Source organism: Oryzias latipes, chromosome 2 (assembly GCF_002234675.1).
Source record: "Oryzias latipes chromosome 2, ASM223467v1".
Lineage (NCBI taxonomy): Eukaryota > Metazoa > Chordata > Actinopteri > Beloniformes > Adrianichthyidae > Oryzias > Oryzias latipes.
The window spans coordinates 24,445,819-24,467,633 of NC_019860.2; the positions used below are offsets into that span (position 1 = coordinate 24,445,819).

Genomic DNA, 21,815 nt, shown 5'->3' on the forward strand with positions numbered 1-21,815 from the left:
ATTGAAAAGAAAATAATTAATACTTTCATTTGCAACTTAGAAAGTTTTGTGTGCAACGTAGTGGCAGGAATATCACTCCATGCATGCAGTGTCACACAGTTGTCAGAAGGGGGCGTTAGAACAGACTGTCTCACTGCAGATCAGTCTGTTCATGATGTGAGTTCAATAGTTCAACATGAAGAGAATCCGATGAACAGAAGAGATGAGTTTCTAATAAAACAATTGTTTGTCCATCAGGATTCAACAGACACCTGGACCTAAATCTGAACTTAAACCTAAACCTGGATCTGGATCCAGCAGTGTTTCCTTCAGGAGTGACTGGTCAAAGGGTCGTAATCCTAACTTCAAGGACATCCATCCAGGACTGAAACAGTAAGTGTTTGTCAGAGTTAAAGGATTCTGGATTCTAGTTCAGATGATCTGTAGTTTTCAGATGAAGGACTTGAGGTCTGGTTCAGTTCTGGATCTCTCTGATCAGACCCACTTGGAGCAACATGTGTGTGATGAGATCTTTTCAGTTGAGTCTTCTGAGAGTCTCTGAGAGACATCAGAGATGTTGGAGAAGAAAACATGTTGACTGCTGACTCTGACTGACAGCAGCTCCAGTCTGATTCCAACCAAATCAGGAGAAAAGTTCCAGTTTTCTCTGCTTTGCTAGATTTTCTTGGTGAAAATGTCTGACTTTGGTTTCATAGTGTGGCTGATTTCTCCAAGTCTGACAAAGTTGACCACGCCCACTAGGTGAGCGTCCAGCAGGTCACCCACAGACTTTGCTGCTTTGTTTCCAACATTGTCGTCTGGATTGAGTCCCAAATGAAATAAACGGTTCACGGTTCTCCTTGAAAAGCCACTTGTTGTTAAAGCTACATTTGATTGACATTTTGGAGCTTTCCACAATCCATGAACAGCAAGTAGAAAGCGTCACGCGCTGAACTGATGAAAGTTCCACCTGCTTTACACCAACAGAAACTCTCATCACTGATAGTTCCAGGTTGAACTTCTGCCACAATTTCACTTCAGATCTTTATTTATTCAAATATTTTTCTCAACACAGATTACAGCTGTTCCTGTAAGAACAAAAGCAAAGAAAAACTAACAAAAAAAAAAGAACAAAGACAGACATGAGTAGCGGGGACCAACTAAGACATTGTTTCAAGTCCGGTCAGAGGGAGCAGAATATTGTGTCCATTTCTTCCATCGATCTTCCAGTTTTTGTGCATCTAGCCTTAAGTAATACGTTATCTTCTCCATGGAGAAAATGTCCTCCATAATGTCTCTCCATTGCTGCAGTGTCTGCATTTCACTTCTCAGCCAGTTTCTAGTATCATCACCTTGAACAGGTTCTTGTCTTCTGGTCGAATGACGTCCGTCGTTAGGCCAAAGTACAGTATCTGTGGGTCCATATCTCACATCCTAGGAAATCTGAAAGGTTTTGACCATATTTTCCCAGAAAGGAGAAATATTTCCACATGACCAGAAGATGTGTGAATGGTTAGCATTAAAGTCCCCACACAGCCTCCAGCATTGTTGTGGGGTTCCCAGCTGTTTACTCTTTATGTGAGGACTAATAAAAAACCTTGTCAAGTTTTTCCATTCAAATTGTCTCATTTTCTAGAACATGTGGAGCTATGCTGTAGTCCACAGATTGAATGCCATTCATCTTCTGACAGTGAAAATTGGAATTCTGATTCCCACTTTTGTTTTATATACAGAGTTATATCCATTACAGTTTAACAAGCATCTGTACAGTTTGGAAACAACCTTTGAGTGTAGCTTCTTATAAGACCCCGTCAGCATTTCTATTAACTTGCTTCCGTCTTGACGAAGATATTTTTTAATCTCCGTATTGTAAAAGTGCCTTAATTGGAAATACCTGAATAGGTCAGCTGTATCCAGCTGATCCTCCTCTTTGAGCCTTCCAAAGGATTTGAACAGTTTTCTATCTGTTAACATGCACACTGCCGTCATTCCTCTGTCACTCCATTTCTTAAAGGTATTGTCCGTCTGTCCCATTCTGAATTTTTGAGCTTGTGAGGGCCAGATAAGTAGTTTGTAATCTCCACCTATGTTGTATTTATTGGCCACGCCCATCCAGATATTCAGTGTCGTTTCAATAATAGGGTTTTGTTCTATGATTTCTATTTCTATTTTCTCCCCCAGTCTTGCTTGTGGTGGACATTTACTGTAGGTCAACTCCATTTGTTTCCATTTGGAGTGATATTCTGTTGGACACCAACATACTATGTATCTTAACTGGGCTGCTAAATAGTATTCTCTAAAGCTTGTTAACACTTTGCGTCTTTTAATGGGATTACCAAGGCCATTCACATTTATTGAGTCTTTTATAATTTCCTTGCTCACTCATTTCCGTCAAACATAATAACAGTGGACCCCGCTGAAAAACTAAAAAAAAACTGTGAAAAAGCACAACATAAGCCGGTGAATAAGAAAAGCATAAACATTACAAGTACATAAAGGGTACCTGAGATTTCCACGCAGTGGGGGGACGTGTTTCTCCCACCTGGGCCCCGCTGGCAGGTCTAGAGTTGTCTCTCCCAGAGGGAGAGGGCCCTATGGAGGATTTGGGGCAACAAAGAGACCCTTCCATCCTTATTGTCCAGCGTTGGAATCCTCACCTGTGCTTCTGGTGCCGCCCCGTAAATCCAGTGAATTTGAGGAGGCGTGGTTATTAACGTCTTCCAATTATATCACTTATCTTCTTTCTGGCAAACCTCTCTTAGCTTTTCCTGTACTCTTTGCCTGGTGGGGGGTCTGCTCTCCGGTTGTGGGGGAGCTGCTAGTTGCCATCCTAGTATCTCCTGCAGACGGGACTCCCCCCCCCCCCCCCCCCCTCGTCTTCTGTTGTTGAGACCGGCACTTGCACATCGAAACCCCATCTGCGCAGCTCGAGGCCGGCTGCGTGAGCGCCGCTGTACACCTGAACGCCGTCCTTCCAGTGGATCCGACTACTTAGCGGCTGGGTGGCTCGGTTGGGAAGGTGGGAGGCTACCATTCAGGAATCCAGGGTTCAATTCACGGAGGGGATAAACAATGGTACTGGGTCAATTACCATAGCAATGGCGAGCAATGAACATCACCCAGTGAGGGTCCTTAGGCAAGACCCTTAACGCTACTGCCTCCCGAGCGGTTAGGCTACAGCTCACCGCTCCCCCAGGGGATGGGTCAAAATGCAGAGAAGAATTTCCCCATTGTGGGATCATAAAGTATCAATTATTATTATTATTACTTGTTTGGAATCGTATGCTGCTGTTCTTCAGAGCTTTCTTGATCGCTTGGTATTCTTTGCTCTTCTGGAGAATCTCAGGTGCGTAATCATGATCAAAATAAATGTGTCTGCCTTTTATCTGAATCTGTCCCTTTTTCCAAGCTTCTCTCAATACCTGCTCTTTGGCGGTGAATTCTTGAAAGTTGATGATGATTGGTCTAGAGGGAGCGTTGGGTCCTGGCTTGCGTATGGGGGTTCGGTGAGCCCGCTGGATTTTTAGATCCAGGTCTGAGGGTAATGGTAGCTCCCGTCTGAAGAGATCGATAATGAATTGGAGTACGGACTTCTTTTCCGCTCCTTCCTCCACTCCGACCAATCTAATGTTGTTTCTCCTGGATCTTGATTCGAGGTCTGTTAGTTTATTTTGAATGATCCTTTGGCGTTTAATACACTGAAGTATGCGGGTCAGCTCCGTTGATACTTCCTCGACTTCCCCCACGCGAGTCTCCTCTTTCATTACCCTCTTTCAACTTGAACTTGAGTGTTTCTATGGCTCTCAGTAAGTGGCTCGGCGTTACATTAGCGTCTGCGTTCGGATTAGCTTGTTCGGCTGCGTTACTGGTCTTTGGATCTAAACTGCTCTTCTCTTGCGCTTTTGGCATTGTCGTGTCTTGCTTGCCTCTCGTTTTTACTCGTTCCCACCCGGTAACGCGTTCAGGGTTTGAAACTGTTGCTGTGTATGACTTCTGAGTGGGTAGTTTTAATGGTTATTTAAGGAGCGGCCACCTGACACGTCCGTCCTCTGGCTCTACTTCATCCAATGTCCCCAAATCTCATCTTAAACTACTTTATTTTTAGGTTTTTGAATCCAAAATATGAACATTTCATGACTTTTCCAAAAATTTACAGAAGATTTAATTTTTCAAAAACTTTTCAAGAATCTAGAAATTACATTTTTCAGAACTTTTCCAGGTTTTCATGACGTATGAACCCCATTTAAAGCTGAACTTCACATTCTATTTTATAGAGTGGTATGAGAAGGTTTGCCCCCCTGATAATTTTCCATATTTTTCTTCATAAATCATTGGTTGTTGGCATCATCATTTCAGTTAAATCTATCATCTAGCAGATGAACACAGTGATATTCGAGAAATGAAATGAAGTTTATTGGATTTAAGAAACTGTGCAATAATTACTTCAACAAAAATAGGTAAGTGCATGAACATGAGAAATCAAGAAAACAAACACTAAAACATCTTCAAACACAGGATTTGACATAGAGAGATAAAAACAATCAAAGCAGTACAGCAACACAGCAACAACAGAAGTCTCATGTTGTTTTAAAAGCCAGAGCATAAAAATGGGTGTTAATAATGGACAGTGATGGAGCTTCTCTTATGGACAGAGACAGAGAGTTCCAAAGCTTTGGAGCAGCGACAGCTAAAGCTCTGTCCCCTCTGAGCTTCATCTGGACCTCGGTACCTCCAGAAGCAGCTGAACAGCTGATCTGAGGCACCGAGGTGGTGAGTAAGGAGAGAGAAGTTCAGGGAGGGACAGCGGGGACAGACCATGGAAAGATTTAAGAACAATCTAGAATCTTAAAGTGAACTCTACAATGCTCAGGCAGCCAGTGGAGCCATGCTACAATTGGCGTGATGTGGTCTCTCTTACGACCTCCAACCAGAAGACGGGCAGCTGCATTCTGAACACGTTGGAGACGTGAGAGACGACTGGCTGAGTCCAACACACAGAGAATTACAGTAATCCAGCCGGGACGTGATGAACGCCTGGATTACAGTTTCAAAATGTGCAGCTGTTAAAAAAGGTTTTACCTTAGCAAGTTGGTGAAGATGAAAAGAGCTTGACTTCACCACTGAGCTTATCTGCTGATCCAGTTTAACACGAATGTCCAGTTTAAAACCCAGATTAGAGACATTTGTTTTTAAAAAGTTAGTCAAGGGACCCAAATCAACTTGGGACAGTCCACCAAAAACTAAAACTTCTGTTTTATTTTCATTAAAACTCCAAAAGCTAAGGGCCGACCAGTCCTTAATGTCCTGAAGACATGACATCAGCTGCTTCATGGAGAGATCATCTTTTTTTAACGGCAGATAGATCTGGCTGTGATCTGCATACAAATGAAAAGAAATGCCGTTGTTCCTCAAGATTGACCCTAAGGGTAACAGATACAGAGAGAACAAGAGTGGCCCTAGAACCGATCCTTGTGGAACCCCATAAAGAACCTGAGTTGTGGTAGATTCAAAACACCCAAGCAGACACACATGGTTCTTTCTGCCATGTAAGACTTAAACCAGTCCAGTGCTGTACCTCAGATCCCCACAAAGTTCTGGAGCCTAGATATTAGAGTACTGTGGTCTACTGTGTCAAATGCTGCTGTTAGATCCAGCAGAACCAGGACGACATAGTCTCCAGCATCATTAGCCAGAAGAATGTCGTTGCTGACTCTTAGTAATGCTGACTCTGTACTGTGCAAAGACCTAAAACCAGACTGGAAGACTCAAAGAATTTGACGTTGGCTTAGGAAGTCTTTAGCTGCGAGTAGACCACTTTCTCCAGGAGTTTAGAGATGTAGGGCATCTTGGTCTGAAATCAGCCAACACGGTACTGTCCAGGCTGGGTTTTTTAAGTAGAGGCTGGACTGTTGCATGTTTAAAAACAGCAGAGACGCCACCAGCAGCCAGACTGCTGTTGATGATTGAGAGGACCATCTGTGCAACGTTTGAGGCTAAGGAAGTTGATAACCTCAGCTTTCTGTTCCAGAAATGGAGGTATGTTTCAGGGTAGGTCAAGTTGCCATAGCAACTCATGCTCTGAACATAACCTGGTCTGGAGCAGGTTTAGTTGAAGCTTAGTTTGTTTACAGAGAGGTGAAGCAGCATGCCGTGTCCATTTGAAGATGATTTAGTGGATGAAGAAGTTCAGATAATACTTTTTCCACCATGAGAGGCTGATAAGACCACATATGGATGTTGGAAAGAGAAACTTTATACTTTGATCTAACTTCATTATTTGCTTCAGTTAAGATAAATCACTTTTTTGTTCAGTCAGTTTAAAAATAACACGTAGTTTTCAGACATTTATTTTACTTTCATTCAAATTAATTCAATTTAGTAGGTGTAACTTTGGTGCTGCTGTTAGATCGGCACCGCAAAGGATTGTGGGATACCATTCCCTTTGCCTGTCTGGACGGATTTGGGTATAAGTGTGGGTTTTTACCAAATGTGTTTAGTTGTTTATCTGTTTTACTGTGTTTTGCAGAGTTATTTGTCCTGTTATGTTTAATTCTTTCTGCTCTATGAGTGAGAAGGAGGAAGAGGAGGATGAGGATATGTAGCACCACTAGTGCTTGGTTGTAGAACTGGTGGTAGATTTCATGCTGCATATCTATATTGTGTTTTCCATTTTAATGTTATAAAAATGAAAATATCTGCAGGCTCAAACTTAGACTTATGAGAGTTCAGGAAGTACAATAAATTAAAAACATTTAATTGAATTGGAGTAATATGACATTTAGTTAGATAAATATGTAAATTTGAGTTGTAAAAACAAATTGAGTTTTATAGACGTAAGAAATAAGGTTGAATAAATTTAACTCAATTACTTGTTACCAACAGAAGTAATTCATTTAAGTTTGATAATTTATATACATATATGCGTCACAATGAAAATAGAAACAAGATTATAAACTCGTGCGTTTACTTTGTCTGTTCTTCTACTACAAGCAGAAACTCTTTCTTTTGATGATGCAGCCGTGTTACTTTATTGATGGACGTATAATCTTCATAAGCCGTCATTTAAATCTCAGACTCCGTCTCACTGAAGTATGGCCTCTCTTTTTTTCTCCACGCGTTTCCATGGTGACTCCAGAAATCTGCGATCCATTGAGAATGTCTTTATGTAATTGTATAATTGTTTATAATATATGTGTTCATATATGGAAAAAAAAAGAAGAAAAATTTCTGTTTGTTTATAACGGTTCTTGAGCGTGAACATTTTCTTTATATTCTCTTTTTATTTATTATTTTCTTTTTTTTTTTTTTTTTTTTTTTTTTTTTTTTTTTTTTATATATATATTCTAAATAAACTTGTTTCCATCCCATTCCATGTACCTGCTGTGCACGTGCATTAACCCAGGGTTACCAGGTGGAGCGTGATTACACTAACTCATATCTGGTCTTCTGGAACCGACATGCCCAGAGTAAACAAGTTCAGGCGGATTTCAGCCAGAGTTCAGGGTTAAAGTCAGGGGAGTTTAAACGGGCCTTCTGGAATACCCCCCAGGACAGCAGGGCACAGTATTCAAACACTGGTGCATTGCAAAACCAGTCCGTGAAACCCCCAGTAAAAACAGGATCTACCTCTGCCGTGATCCAGACTCTAGGCTTGAGCCAACTAACTCTGCTCCGTGAGCTAACCGGCTTTCTCACAGGAAACTAGCACCATGCCAACCACACATTCAATTCAATTCAATTTTCTTTGCAAAGCCCAAATTCACAACAACAGTCGTCTTGATGGGCGTCGTTTCAGTAATTGAAAAAGTAAAACATAGAGGATCTGGACAGCCTGACAAGCTACATCGACGAGCAATACGAGCGTTTCGTCATGGGAAAAACCCTCAGTCAGCCAAGCCAGCCGCCCCCACCAAGCGGAGCCGACCCGAAGAATCACTGGGAGCTTCTCCACCGAAGACGGAGTTCGAATCTAACGCGTGGGATATGCTTCTTAGCATAGATGCCAAACTATCCAGCTTCGACAGCCGTCTTTCCCTCCTGGAAGTTCTTCACCGGGAATTTCAAGAGATCAAGGATGCTCTAGAATTTTCCCAAAAACAAGTGGAAACCCTGACCGCGGAGAATTCAGCGCTGAGGGAGTCGGTAAGGTCCATCACTGATGGAATGAGCCAACTCTCTGAAGAAAATAAGAAGATCAAGGAGTCCATTCTGGATCTTCAATCAAGATCCATGAGAGATAACCTAGTGGTCATGGGAATACCAGAAACACCAGAAGAAAACGCAGAGGAAAAAATTAAAAACTTTATTCAAACCCAGCTAAAGCTTCCAGAGGAAAAAGTTAAAACCATAAACTTTCACCGTGTGCATCGCATGGGAGCAGTGAGACCTGGGAACCGCAGGCCCAGACCCATCATGGCCAAGTTTGTCCTTCACAAGGAGAAGGAAGAGGTGAGGCGCCGTGGCAGGGAGCTCCGAGGAACCGACTTCAGGATGGATGATCAGTTCCCTAAAGAAAGGATCCTGTTCCCCATCAGAAGGAAGTTTCTGAGTGAAGGGGCCCCTGCTGTCATCTCTGTGGACCGACTCTATGTGAATGGACAGCTCCACCGCGACCCAAACGTCACTCCCTGGCTCTTCTAAACCAGATATGTATCCACACCCTTTACACTCTCTGCACAGGTGTCAGTTTATGCTTATATGTGACACACTGGGCAGAACTCACGGGGCATAAAGGTTTTCCACTTTAGGTAAAATCACCACCAGTCTCCTCAGCAGCTTCAACCTGTTTATGATAGGTTTGTTCTGTTTCTACCCTCCCTGTTTCCTTAGTTATCCCCCCCCCCTCTGCACTCCTTTCTCTTTTTTCTTTTTTCACACACTATTCCCTCCCCCTCACCTAAGCTGCCACATAACTCAGCCACTCTACAATGGTACTGATCTGCACAACACACTCAGACACTCAGCATGTCCAGCATTATATCACATGCACTGTACATTACACATAAAGCCTCATAGCAACATCAAGCACACCATTATGTGTACATATATACTCATTTTTGCCTCCATCAATAACATACAGTTTCTAGCATTCACCTCAACAGCAGCATGTCCACCCTAAGGTTAGTTACTTGGAATGTGCACGGAGCTGGAACCAGAGAGAAGAGACTGAAAATATTGACCAAATCAAAAGATCTCCAAACTGATTTTGCGTTTCTTCAAGAAACTCATACGTCTAATTCCTCAGTGAATATTCTCATCACAGCAGATTTTACCAACGTATATTCAGCTTGTTATAATTCTAGACAGAGAGGAGTAACAATTATGATAAATAGGGAAATTAAATTCACAGAAACTAGTACAGTCATAGACCCAGAAGGAAGATTTATAATAGTCACTCTTTCCACTCAAAATATGCAGCTGTGTTTAGCTAATGTGTACGCCCCCAATGTAGATGACCCTAAATTCTTTCATTCCTTCTTCTCTGCGCTATCTGAACATACAGACAAATCGCTAATCATTGCAGGTGACCTCAACATGTGTTTAGATCCAGAGATGGATAGGCTAAATAACACAGGAAATCTTAGAATCTGGCAATCCACAAACACTGTTAAACAGTACATGGAGGATTTTGGTCTTTGTGATGTTTGGCGTTTATTCCACCCCACAAAAAGAACTTATACCTTTTTTTCCACAGTTCATCAATCATACTCCAGGCTAGATTATTTCTTGGTTAACAGCTCCTTGTTTGAGCATAGCTACGGAAGCACAGATCCACCCCATTACTATCAGCGACCACGCACCAGTTTCCCTGACTCTTAAAAACAAAACATCACCACCTTCATTAAGGAGCTGGAGGTTCAATACATCGTTGCTCAGAGACCCTAACTTTATAGATTTCTTTGCTAAAGAATGATCCCCATATCTTCAAAATAATGACCACCCAGGTATTTCCTTGTGCCTTTTATGGGAGGCCGGGAAAGCAAAGAAAAAAAAAGAAAAGAAAACTCTAAACTAGTGGATTTAGAGCAAAAAATCAGACTGTTAGAGGAAATCTACAGCAACTCTCCGGATGATCAAACTCTACAACAAATAAGGAAAGTAAGAATCGAATTAAATGAAATAACTAATCAAAGAACACAGTTTTTATTACAGAGACTACGCTTGGAGAGGTTTGATCACAGTAATAAATCTGGGAAATATTTGGCAAATCAACTCAAAATAAACAAAGAGAAGACAACTATTTCATCAGTCATAGACCTAACAGGAAATGCAACACATGATCCAGCTGCAATAAATTCAGTTTTTAAAAACTTTTACCAATCTCTCTACTCATCCCAAATTAATCCCTCTGACAATGACATCAACAGTTTTCTCAATAGCTTAGATTTGCCTAGACCAACAGAGGAACAAATCACAGCCCTGGAGTCCCCTTTTACTAAAGAAGAGCTACATAAAGCATTAACCAACATGCCTAGTAAAAAAGCCCCAGGACCAGACGGCTTCCCAGCAGAATTTTATAAAGAGTTTTGGCAAATCTTAGCTCCCATTTTTCTCAGAATGACAATAGAAATTAAGGACAACAATTATCTACCTCCAAATATGAATTCTGCTAATATAATCTTACTTCTAAAACCTGGGAAAGATCCCACATCACCATCCAGCTATCGACCCATATCGCTGATTAATGCAGATCTTAAAATAATCTGCAAAGCTTTGGCGGGAAGGCTGGAGAAGGTAGTTCCCTCTCTAATACATCCTGACCAAACAGGTTTTATAAAGGGTAGACATTCATCTACCAACATGCGCAGATTAATCAACCTCATAGATTATACAACCATCAACAACCGAGAAGCAACCATTTTGTCACTGGATGCAGAAAAGGCATTTGATCGGGTCAACTGGAAATTTTTAATAGCCACCCTGAACAAATCTGGCTTTGGAAAATCGTTTATTAACTGGATTAAAATATTATATGCCTCTCCTAATGCTCGTATTAGAACAAATGATCAAACATCTCCAAGCTTTAATTTACAAAGAGGAACCAGACAAGGCTGTCCACTATCTCCGTCTTTATTTGCACTATTTATTGAACCTCTAGCTGCTGCTATTAGGCAAAGTCGAGACATTGAAGGCATTCAAACCAAAAATTTAGAACACAAAATAAGTCTTTATGCAGATGATGTTTTACTATTTACTCCAAATTCACAATCTTCCATCTGCCAAATCATCTCCCTAATTAATAGATTTTCCTCAGTTTCAGAATACTCCATAAACTGGTCTAAAAGCACAATTTTACCAATTAATTGCAATTATCTAAATCCGTTATCTATTAAACTACAAACAGGCAACATAAAGTACTTAGGTATAAATATTTCCTCTAGGCTTTCTGATCTACTCAAGCTAAACCACACCCAACTCCTTAAAACAACCAAGGCGGATCTCACTAGATGGAAAACTCTACCCATTTCTCTAATCGGGAGAGTTGCAGCCATAAAAATGACGATTCTTCCCAAAATTAACTACCTGTTTTCAATGATTCCTTCCAAACCTCCAACTACTTGGTTCAAATCATTAGACTCATTCATTTCCCAATACCTCTGGGAAGGTAAACCACCAAGGATCAGTTTAAAAACTATTCAAAAACCAAAAGATAGAGGAGGACTAGGCCTTCCAGACTTCCAGGACTACTACTCCATGAACAGATTGTGTTATGTACAAAAATGGCTGAATCCTGGTGTGCTGGATGAATCCTGGCTAGACATTGAACAAAATCTCTGTGATAACCTAGATATTTCTAATTTACCTTTCTTCAGTTCTAAAATTAAACAACACAAATGCTTCAGAAGTTTAAACATCAGCTCATCCTTAACAGCCTGGTGGGATTTTCTTAAAAAAAAACAACCCCACATTATTTCCATGTAAACTTACCCCCATTTGGAATAACCCTGACATTTTAATTAACAAAAACATGATTCATTTTGCTTCATGGAAGAACAAAGGAATCCAGTAGTTCCAGCACATAATTCAGAATAGAACATTTATGTCCCTCTCAACGTTATCCTCAACCTATGGAATTAATATAAACACATTTCTAGAATATCAGCAGCTAAAATCAGCTATAAGCACTAAATACTGCCTGACCCAAATAGACCTAGACCCTCCCCTTACAGTAACACGTTTCATTGACCTTAAAAATCCCAAACTCACCTCCAAAATGTATAAGATGTTATTGGACATAGATGAAACCATTTACTTACCCATGACAAAATGGGAGTCTGAGCTATCATTGAATTCTAGTGATCAATTTTGGCTACAGATCTGTTTGAATGCCTTTAAAATGACCAAAAGTCCTAATCTGCAACTTATTCAATACAAGATTCTCTACAGAACTGGCAACTTGGCAGGGGTTCCTGGGCGGGTGCCTTCTGTGCGCAGGGTAGGCAGTGCAGCTGACCGGGAACGGCAGCCGGGTGCCGTGCTGGGTGGCTGGCCGCCGTGGCGGGGGCTGGGGGGGGTTTGGGGTTCTGGGGCCTGGGGCCTGGGGTCGTCTGCCCATGGCCGGTGTTTCGCCCGTTGCCGGTAGTTGGCGCGTGGCCTGGCCCCCCGGGGGTCGACGCCGCATCCCCAACAGGGGTTAAAGGGTTCACTTGGGTGGGTTTATTATTATTATTATTATTATTATTATTATTATTATTATTATTTATTTTATTATTATTTAATTTATTTGGGGTTTTTATTTATTTATTTTCTGGGGGGGGCCTGGGGGGGGGGGGGGGGCGGTGTACTAGTCCTTGGGAAGGCCAGGATATGAATGGTGGGGCTGGACCTCCTGCCCCTCCGTTTTGGCACCGGACCCCTTCTTTGCTGGCTGTCTCTCAGCGCTACGAGTCTCTTGCCTCTGTTTGCGGCTGGCTTGCCGCCTCCTGACTGCCTGGCCGCTCTGGGAGGGGGGGCGCCTACCGCGGCTGGCTGGGGGGCCGGTCGCTCAGGGAAGCCTTCTCCCCCAGTTGTGCCCATCCGCCTGCTCCTCCCCGCTCTCACTCAAACAAATGTTGCACACAGGCACATAGGGCTCCGGGAACTGGATGGGAGGGGTATGCTGGCGGGGCTCACTGGGGGTGTCTCTCCCTGGGGTCGCGTTGGCACCCGCCCTCCTCCCCGCTTTTTACTTGCATATTAAACACTCTGATTCATCTAGGGCCTTGTGGAGAGGGTCTGGTGGAGGGGGGCACGGTGAAACCTCCGTGCTCACCTTTCACTGGCCCCCCCCCACAATTTTAACTTCCTCTGTAGACACACACACTACATGCTACCAGCACACACGCAGCAAATACACACCACTCACAGAGGGACCCCGGAGTGTGGGGGCTCTGCGGCTTGGCAGTGGTGGGCCCTCCACACTGGAGACCTCCTATTTTACCTGCAGCACACACACAGCACACCCACACCTCCATACATGGGTGGGGTCGGGGGGGGGGGGGGCGGTCTTCACCCGCCTGGTCCTCTCAGGGTGGCCGGGCTTGTGGGTATCCTGTCGGCTGCGGAAATGGTCGGGCATACGCCGCTGGCGGTCGGCCGCTGGGGGGTGTTACTGCGTGGCGGCGGGGGTTGGGGAGAGTGACCAGATGCTTGTGAGAATGTGTGGGTGAGTGCATGGGTGGGACGGACCTGGGTGCTGGCTCGCTGGTACCCTCTGGGGCTTTCCCTCCCCATCACAGAGAGGGGAGGGCACTGAGAGGGTTGGGGAGGGGGGCTCAGATATTATGGCGGGGGGGGGTTGTAGTGTGTAGGGTTGTAGGGTTATGGGGGGTGGCTGTGGGTGCGTGGCGATCCCTGGGTTGCTCAGGTCGCTTGCCTGGGCTGGCTTGCGGAGACGGGGCGCCGGTCAGGTGGTGGGTGGCTCATGGGTTCTGGGGGCCCTGGCTTCGTCCTTGGCCTTTGTCTCTGTGTCCGGCGCCCGGTGGCCCCCATGGCTGCCGCCTGGTACGGCTAAGCACTCCTATCCTGTGGCCTGGGGGCCGGACTTTGGGTTCGCTTATGCCTCTGGGTGTAGGGGGGGCCCCTGTAGGGGGGCCTCCTCTGTGCCTGGCTGGTTGGGTGGGTGGTCCCCTCCCCCCCCCCCTCCCGGACTGCCTGGATCCGGATGCTTGGGGTGCTCCTGGCCTGGGGGGCTCTCCTCCCCTCTCCTGGTCTGGCTGGTCTGGCTGGGTAGGATCTGGCTCCCCTTACGAACACACGGTTCAAGTCGGCAGCATGCATGTATCCCCACCCCCACGTGCACGTGCACACTGCCACACTGCTCCCTGTCTGCTTCATCCCTCCTCCTTACCTACAGTGTATTGATGGACAGATTTTTTTCGCTCATCTTCGTGTCAGATTTTCACCTTTGATGTAACATTCGTCTTTCCAGCAGATCTGGTATAATTGTTACAGCTTAAAATAATAACTTATTCAAATCAGTGTTTGTATCCCCCACCTTTTCACCTTTCTTCCTTTTACTCTCTTCCACCCCCCCCCACACACACACATTATTTCCCTCTCCCTCCCCCCCACACACTAAATACAACGAAAAGGGGTCTACACAAATCTACACTCTGGCTTCTAAAGTTTTATAACCTCTTTTTGTGATAGTAAAACCTGTCCAACGCAAAAGGCTTTCAGCTCTAATCTGTTTGCTCAGCTGTTGGACAGAACAAGTTAAAAAAAAAAAAAAGTAAAACATAAAATCAAAAGGATCATGAATACATAGAATTCAATAGGAAAATACTAAACTGACTAAACTAAACTGGACATCTCTGCCCTTAGACCCCCCTTCAAATCAACTTCCTTTTAATTCCCTCTGCACCATATGGGTATAGTGACCCCCCCCCCCCCCCCCAGGTGCCTCCCATGACATCATGAACTAAACAAAGTTATAACAGACGTAACATATCTGGAAGAGAATTCAACATTTAATCCTTTCATGACATTATTTCTGATTATATAAAAATATTCTTTGGTGTTTTTTACTTTCAAGTTGATGCTAAATGAAGTAGGGTCCTGGATTTCAGAGTATTTTGTGAATTAGTGACATACGGCATGAAAGGGTTAAATGATGAAGGTCTTAGTGTAACTATTGATCATCTGCTAGTTAACATCAATAATCAGAGCTAAACAGCTTTTGTCTGTGTAATGAGGTTCAGAGGACTCAATGTTTCCTTCATTCATGACATTTCTGTACATTTTTTTATTGACCAACAAAACCAGATTCAAAGTCTTGTAGATGACCTTAACATACAACCTAATCTGCTCTAAGGACAAGAAAACATTCAGACAAGTCCAGACGTGGACATAATAGTTGGTCTCCTTCAGTTACTGAGAGAAAAGCTCACAAAGGTCAAAGAAATAACTGGAATACACTATATACAATACATTATATTTAGAAAACACCAGTTTTATGGCGGACTCAGTTTACCTTGGGGCCCCTGAAGGCAGAGTCTGGCTGAGGCTGGACCCTCAGCACATATGCACATGCCTGCAGCTGGTGGGTTTATGGAGCCAATTTGAATTTAAACAAAAAGTCCAATATTCTCAATAGTTATGTGTGGACAGAGCAGTACTGTACATTCTGACTGCACATACATATGTGTGAATAACCTCAGCCTTTTTTTCTGGACATGATTTTTTCCACGGTTTCACAGGAATGCTTGAAACATCATTTCTGCATCCAAAGCCGTCCCCGGAGCTCAAACACCGTACTGAAGCCACTTTTCTGCTCCTCTGTTCTCCTGGGAGAGAGTTCTCTGGACTCAGGCAGCTCGCTATGACTGGAGTAGCCAGAAGTCCACAAGTGTCTCTATTGGTTTGTTAGGGAGGATGGTGTTAAACGCTGAGCTCCAGTCCACAAAGAGCATCCCTGTTAGCTCTCCTCTAGCTCTAGGTGGGACAGAGCATCATGGAGGGCTGTGGTCACAGAGTCCTCTGTGGATGGACTGCCTCTTTAGGAAAACTGCTCAGAATCCAGACATGGGGGCAGCAGAGACATGAATCCAGCCTTTGGCTCCAAGACAGTCTAGACACTTCAGTGACTCTGTAGACATGGACAGAGAGGTGTTGATATGATCCATTGGTTTGCTGTTCTCCATCTGAACTGTGAACTAGAACATTCTAGCTGTGACATGACTCTAGTTAGTTTGGTTTCAACCTACCAGTACAGACAGAATGGAGCTGATTGCTGCTGATTCTCCACAGACTGGACCAGCAGAGCTCAGAGACTCCCAGTGGTCCGTCTGTCCAGCAGCATCAAACACAGCTGGACTCCATCTTTCTGGTCTGTACATGAACAACAACTACTTTCCATCATTCTGTCCACAGTCGTCTCCATGCTGCACTTTGCAGACCAGTGGATTGTCAGAGTGTCCAACATGGAGCTGATGTTTGGCTCCATGACTTCACTCTGATTGGCTCATTCATCTGGAATTCTGTTGCAGCAGCTGGAGGACAACATTGTCACTTTTGTCAAGAAGGAGCTGAAGAAGATCCAGAAGCTTCTGAGTCACAGGGAGGAAGAGGAGGAGCTGGAGGCTGAAGATGAAGAGCAGAGGAGCAGCAGAGAGTCACTGCTGAAGATCACAGTGAACTTCCTGAGGAGAATGAAGCAGGAGGAGCTGGCTGATGGACTGCAGAGCAGTAAGAGGATTTCTCTGAAGGTTTCAGCTGCTGAGAAATGAAGATTTCCTGATGTCTCAACAGGGATTCAAACCCTCATCATTCAGGGCTGCAGAGACTTGATTTACTGTTTGTTGTCTTCATTCAGGATCTGCTGCTGCAGTTTGTCGACATGAAGTCCAATCTGGTCTGAAGAAGAAGTTCCAGTGTGTGTTTGAGGGGATGGCTAAAGCAGGAAGCCCAACCCTTCTGAATGAGATCTACACAGAGCTCTTCATCACAGAGGGAGGAAGAGGAGAGCTGAATGAAGAACATGAGGTCAGACAGATTGAAGCAGCATCCAGGAAAGCAGACAGAGCAGAAACAAGCATCAGACAAGAAGAGCTCTTCCAACTCCCAGCTGGAAGACCAGAACCAATCAGAACCGTGATGACTAAGGGAGTGGCTGGCATCGGGAAAACAGTCTTAACACAGAAGTTCACTCTGGACTGGGCTGAAGGCAAAGCCCACCAGAACCTCCACTTCACATTTCCATTCACTTTCAGACAGCTGAATGTGCTGAAAGAGGAGAAGTTCAGCTTGGTGGAACTTGTTCATCACTTCTTCCCTGAAACCAAACAAGCAGGAATCTGCAGCTTTGAAGACTTCCAGGTCCTCTTCATCTTTGATGGTCTGGATGAGTGGCGACTTCCTCTGGACTTCCACAAGACTCAGATCCTGAAGGACCCTAGAAAGTCCACCTCAGTGGCTGATCTGCTGACAAACCTCATCAGGGGGAACCTGCTTCCCTCTGCTCTCCTCTGGATAACCACACGACCTGCAGCAGCCGATCAGATCCCTCCAGGATATGTTGACATGGTGACAGAGGTCAGAGGGTTCAATGATCCACAGAAGGAGGAGTACTTCAGGAAGAGGTTCAGAGATGAAGAGCAGGCCAGCAGGATCATCTCCCACATCCAGAGATCCAGAAGCCTCCACATCATGTGCCACATCCCAGTCTTCTGCTGGATCACTGCTACAGTTCTGGAGGATCTGCTGAAGAGCAGAGAGGGAGGAGAGCTGCCCAAGAGCCTGACTGAGATGTACATCCACTTCCTGGTGGTTCAGGCCAAAGTCCAGAAGGTCAAGTATGATGGAGGAGCTGAGACAGATCCTCCCTGGAGTCCAGAGAGCAGGAAGATGATGGAATCTCTGGGAAAACTGGCTTTTGAGCAGCTGCAGAAAGGAAACCTGATCTTCTATGAATCCGACCTGACAGAGTGTGGCATCGATATCAGAGCAGCCTCAGTGTACTCAGGAGTGTTCACACAGGTCTTTAGAGAGGAGAGAGGCCTGTACCAGGACAAGGTCTTCTGCTTCATCCATCTGAGTGTTCAGGAGTTTCTGGCTGCTCTTCATGTCCACCTGACCTTCATCACCTCCAAACTCAACCTCATGGAGGAAGAACAATCACAGATCTCTGAGCCTGAACAGAGCAGTCCAGTCCAGTTCTACCAGAGTGCTGTGGAGAAGGCCTTACAGAGTCCAAACGGACACCTGGACTTGTTCCTCCGCTTCCTCCTGGGTCTTTCACTGCAGACCAATCAGAGTCTCCTACGAGGTCTGCTGACTCAGACAGGAAGTAGCTCACAGACCAATCAGGAAACAGTCCAGTTCATCAAGAAGAAGATCAGTGAGGATCTGTCTGCAGAGAGAAGCATCAACCTGTTCCACTGTCTGAATGAACTGAATGATGGATCTCTAGTGGAGGAGATCCAACAGGTCCTGAGGTCAGGACGTCTCTCCACAGATAAACTGTCTCCTGCTCAGTGGTCTGCTCTGGTCTTCATCTTACTGTCATCAGAAGAAGATCTGGAAGTGTTTGACCTGCAGAAATACTCTCGTTCAGAGGAGGGTCTTCTGAGGCTGCTGCCAGTGATCAAAGCCTCCAACAAAGCTCTGTAAGAACTCTCATGAAAATCACCTTCAGTGAACAAATGAATCTGATGGAAACATGAAAGATTCAATAACTGCTGTCTGTCTTTGTTTTCTGCAGACTGAGTTTCTGTAATCTGTCAGAGAGAAGCTGTGCAGCTCTGTCCTCAGTTCTCAGCTCTCAGTCCTCCAGACTCAGACTTCTGGACCTGAGTCTAAACTACAACCTGCAAGATTCAGGAGTGAAGCTACTGTCAGCCGGACTGGAGAGTCCAGACTGTAAACTGGAGACTCTCAGGTCAGCTTTCATTCAAATGTTGATTCTCTACAGTGTTTTTCAACCAGTGTGCCGTGAGAGATGATCAGATGTGCTGCTGGAAATGACTCATTTTTACTGATCTAAAACATTTACCATCACCAGAATATCAGCTCCATGTTCATCAAATAGGTCCATGTTTCACTCTGACGCTTTTGTGGAGCTCTTTGTAGTAGAAATACACCGGATCTCTCAGCATCTTCCATGTCTTTTATAAGGAGGGCGAGAAAAACTTTTGACGGGAGCTCCTCCCATACGAGGCAGTAGCTCCTCCCACATGCGGCGGGATTCCCTCCCACATGCAGCGGGAGCTCCTCCCACATGCGGCAGGAGCTCCTCCCACGTGTGGCGGGAGCTCCTCCCACGTGTGGCGGGAGCTCCTCCCACGTGTGGCGGTAGCTCCTCCCACACGTCGCGGGAGCTCCTCCCACACGTCGCGGGAGCGTCAGATTTAGAAACGCACTTTTGGAGGAACGTCCAGCAGCTACTTTGATTGGTGGACGTGAATCTGATGCGGTTAAAACAAAAGTGGAGGACATGAATGAAGTGGGAGGATAGAGGGGGGGACCATGGCACAAATCTGTGTAGAACTGGGACTAAGTTCTGTGTTCTTTAAAGAAATCAGGAATCCATCCCAGAACTGCAGATTTCAATGGAAAAACAGTTGCAGCAGATTTCTGAGCCACAGAGCAGCAGCTCCTCATGCAGAGATATGAAGAGGTCAACCTGCAGCAGACTGACAGGTCTTTCCCACAGACCTGGTTCTGGTTCTGCTTCAGAACCCAGCCTGGATCAGAACCAGCTCTTTCATTAGACTGGTTTCTGGTTCTTGTTCCTGGTGCTTAAACAGACACTAAATCTTTGCTGGATTACAGTGAAGAACCTCTGCAGGTAGTTTCTGGATGAGGCTGGGGGCGGGGCTACCTGGCCAGAGAAAGGTTGAAACCAGGGGTCAGCAACGTTTGTGACACAAAGTGTCAGTTTGACATTTTCTCCACAACAACTGTGGCGTCACCAACAAAAATGTGAACTCTGATACAAAGAAATACAGAAACATTTCCAAAAGATCTGACATTTACTGTCATTCACAAACAGCAGCTCAAAAATGTTTGAAAAGTATTTTGGCATTAACTCCAAAAAGTACTTTCATATAAATATTCCACAAGGAAAATAGGTCAAAGTTGAAATAGTACTGCAACTATGTTTGAAACCAAAAGTACTGCATTTGTGTCTGTCAGACCTACAGCAATAGGATTGGATACTTCAGAACAAAATAACAATATTTTAAAAACTTCACAACCATTACCATGAAAAAATATGATTATTTAGACGGAGCATCACTGCTCCTGAACACACTTTTCTGTCTCATTGCAGGTTGAGGAACTGCAGTTTGTCAGAGATCAACTTTGAAGTTCTGGCCTCAGCTCTGAAGAAAAACCCGTCCAATCTGACAGAACTGGACCTGAGTGAGAACCAGAACCTGCTGGATCCAGGAGTTCTTCATCTATGTGGTTTTCTGGAGAGTCCAGACTGCAGACTGCAGACTCTGAGGTCAGACTCCATGTTTCAGTTGTGTTCACATCAATATGATGAGTCCAGATGACTGACTGATGACATGACTACAGAGTGATGACTGACCCCCCCATTCCCACCTTACCGTATGCTGCTGCTGAGACTCTGAGGCTCCTTTTTCTCTTTTTTCAGAGGTTCTCATGTAGATCTAGTCTGACAATAATCCTGTCCACAGAGGAATGTTTTCAGTCTAACTTTGAATGTAGAAACTGAGTCGGCCTCTCTTCCATGAGCTGGGAGTTTATTCCAGAAAACAGGGGCTTGGTGGCTAAACGCTCTACCTCCAACCGTACTTTTACTAATTCTAGGAACCACAAGCAGTCCTGCATTTAGTGAGTGAAGTGTTCTGATTGGATGGTAAGGGACTATGAGGTCTTTGATATAGGACGGGGCCATTCCATGTAAGGCCTTCTAGGTTAACAGGAGGATCTTGAACTTAATTCTAGAATCAACTGGGAGCCAATGGAGCGAAACTAACACAGGAGTGATGTGATCTCTTCTGCTAGTTCCTGCTAACAATCTAGCTGCTGCGTTCTGAACAAGCTGGAGACTTCTTAAGGAACTCTTAGGACACGCTGCTAACAAGGAGTTACAGTAATCCAGCCTCCACGTAACAAATGCATGGATGAGTTTTTCAGCATCACTCTTAGAAAGTAGATTTCTGATCTTAGCTATATTCCACAGGTGAAAAAAGGCAGTTCTACACGCCTGAGATATGTGAGCCTTAAATGATAAATCCTGGTCAAATCAAAGCTCTTCAGAACTTCTCTCTGGGTAAATGGTCTGGCTGAAGCGCTGATCTCCTCTGCCATCATCAAACTTGCTTCACTTTGTGATTCTTGTTTCCGTCTCGTCCGTCCTTCACAGATTCAGGATTTCCAAAAACGAACTGTGCAGTTGGGAAATGAAAAGACACACTAGAGTCTGCATGAATGTTCAAACCTTTAGCCAAAGGGGGGAGGTGGAGAAACACGACCTGTTAGGCTCTGTGGCTGTCCACTCTCTCTGTCCTCAAGGCAAAAAGCAAAGCTTTTTTTAATATTCAGTAAGGGAAGATGAAAACATCCTAAATATGTCATTAGAATGGTGTGTTTGTGTCTAGTCTGCATTGCAGGTGTCGTGGTTCCATAAACACTCCATTACAGAGAGAAAACAGAGACCAAAGGTCAAAAACAGGCCTACTGGTGACCTCTGTACATATTATGTTACTGAAGGCAGGAATCCAGCATATTTCTGCAATACAATAGACATGCAGTGGCGGTTTTTGATATGGGCGAAGTGGGCGGCACCCAGTAGGGGGCGGCATTTTCCGTGCCTGAGGCGTCTCTCATTAGGTAGAACTTATTCAATGCGGGGCGTCAGCTTTTATTTTGACATGCCTACAGCA

At 44.5% G+C, this 21,815-nt stretch overlaps 1 protein-coding gene across 1 annotated transcript; it reads left to right on the forward strand.

Annotated features, from left to right (window-relative positions):
• Positions 1-235: 235 nt before the first annotated feature.
• LOC110014187 (NLR family CARD domain-containing protein 3-like) lies at positions 236-20,318 on the forward strand (the record flags this gene model as incomplete). The annotated part of the gene is made up of 6 exons (XM_023949183.1): positions 236-372; positions 16,210-16,288; positions 16,449-16,647; positions 16,775-18,566; positions 18,662-18,838; positions 20,231-20,318. Coding segments are annotated over exons 3-6 (2,094 nt in total), but the record flags the coding sequence as incomplete, so codon positions are not given.
• Positions 20,319-21,815: the final 1,497 nt, after the last annotated feature.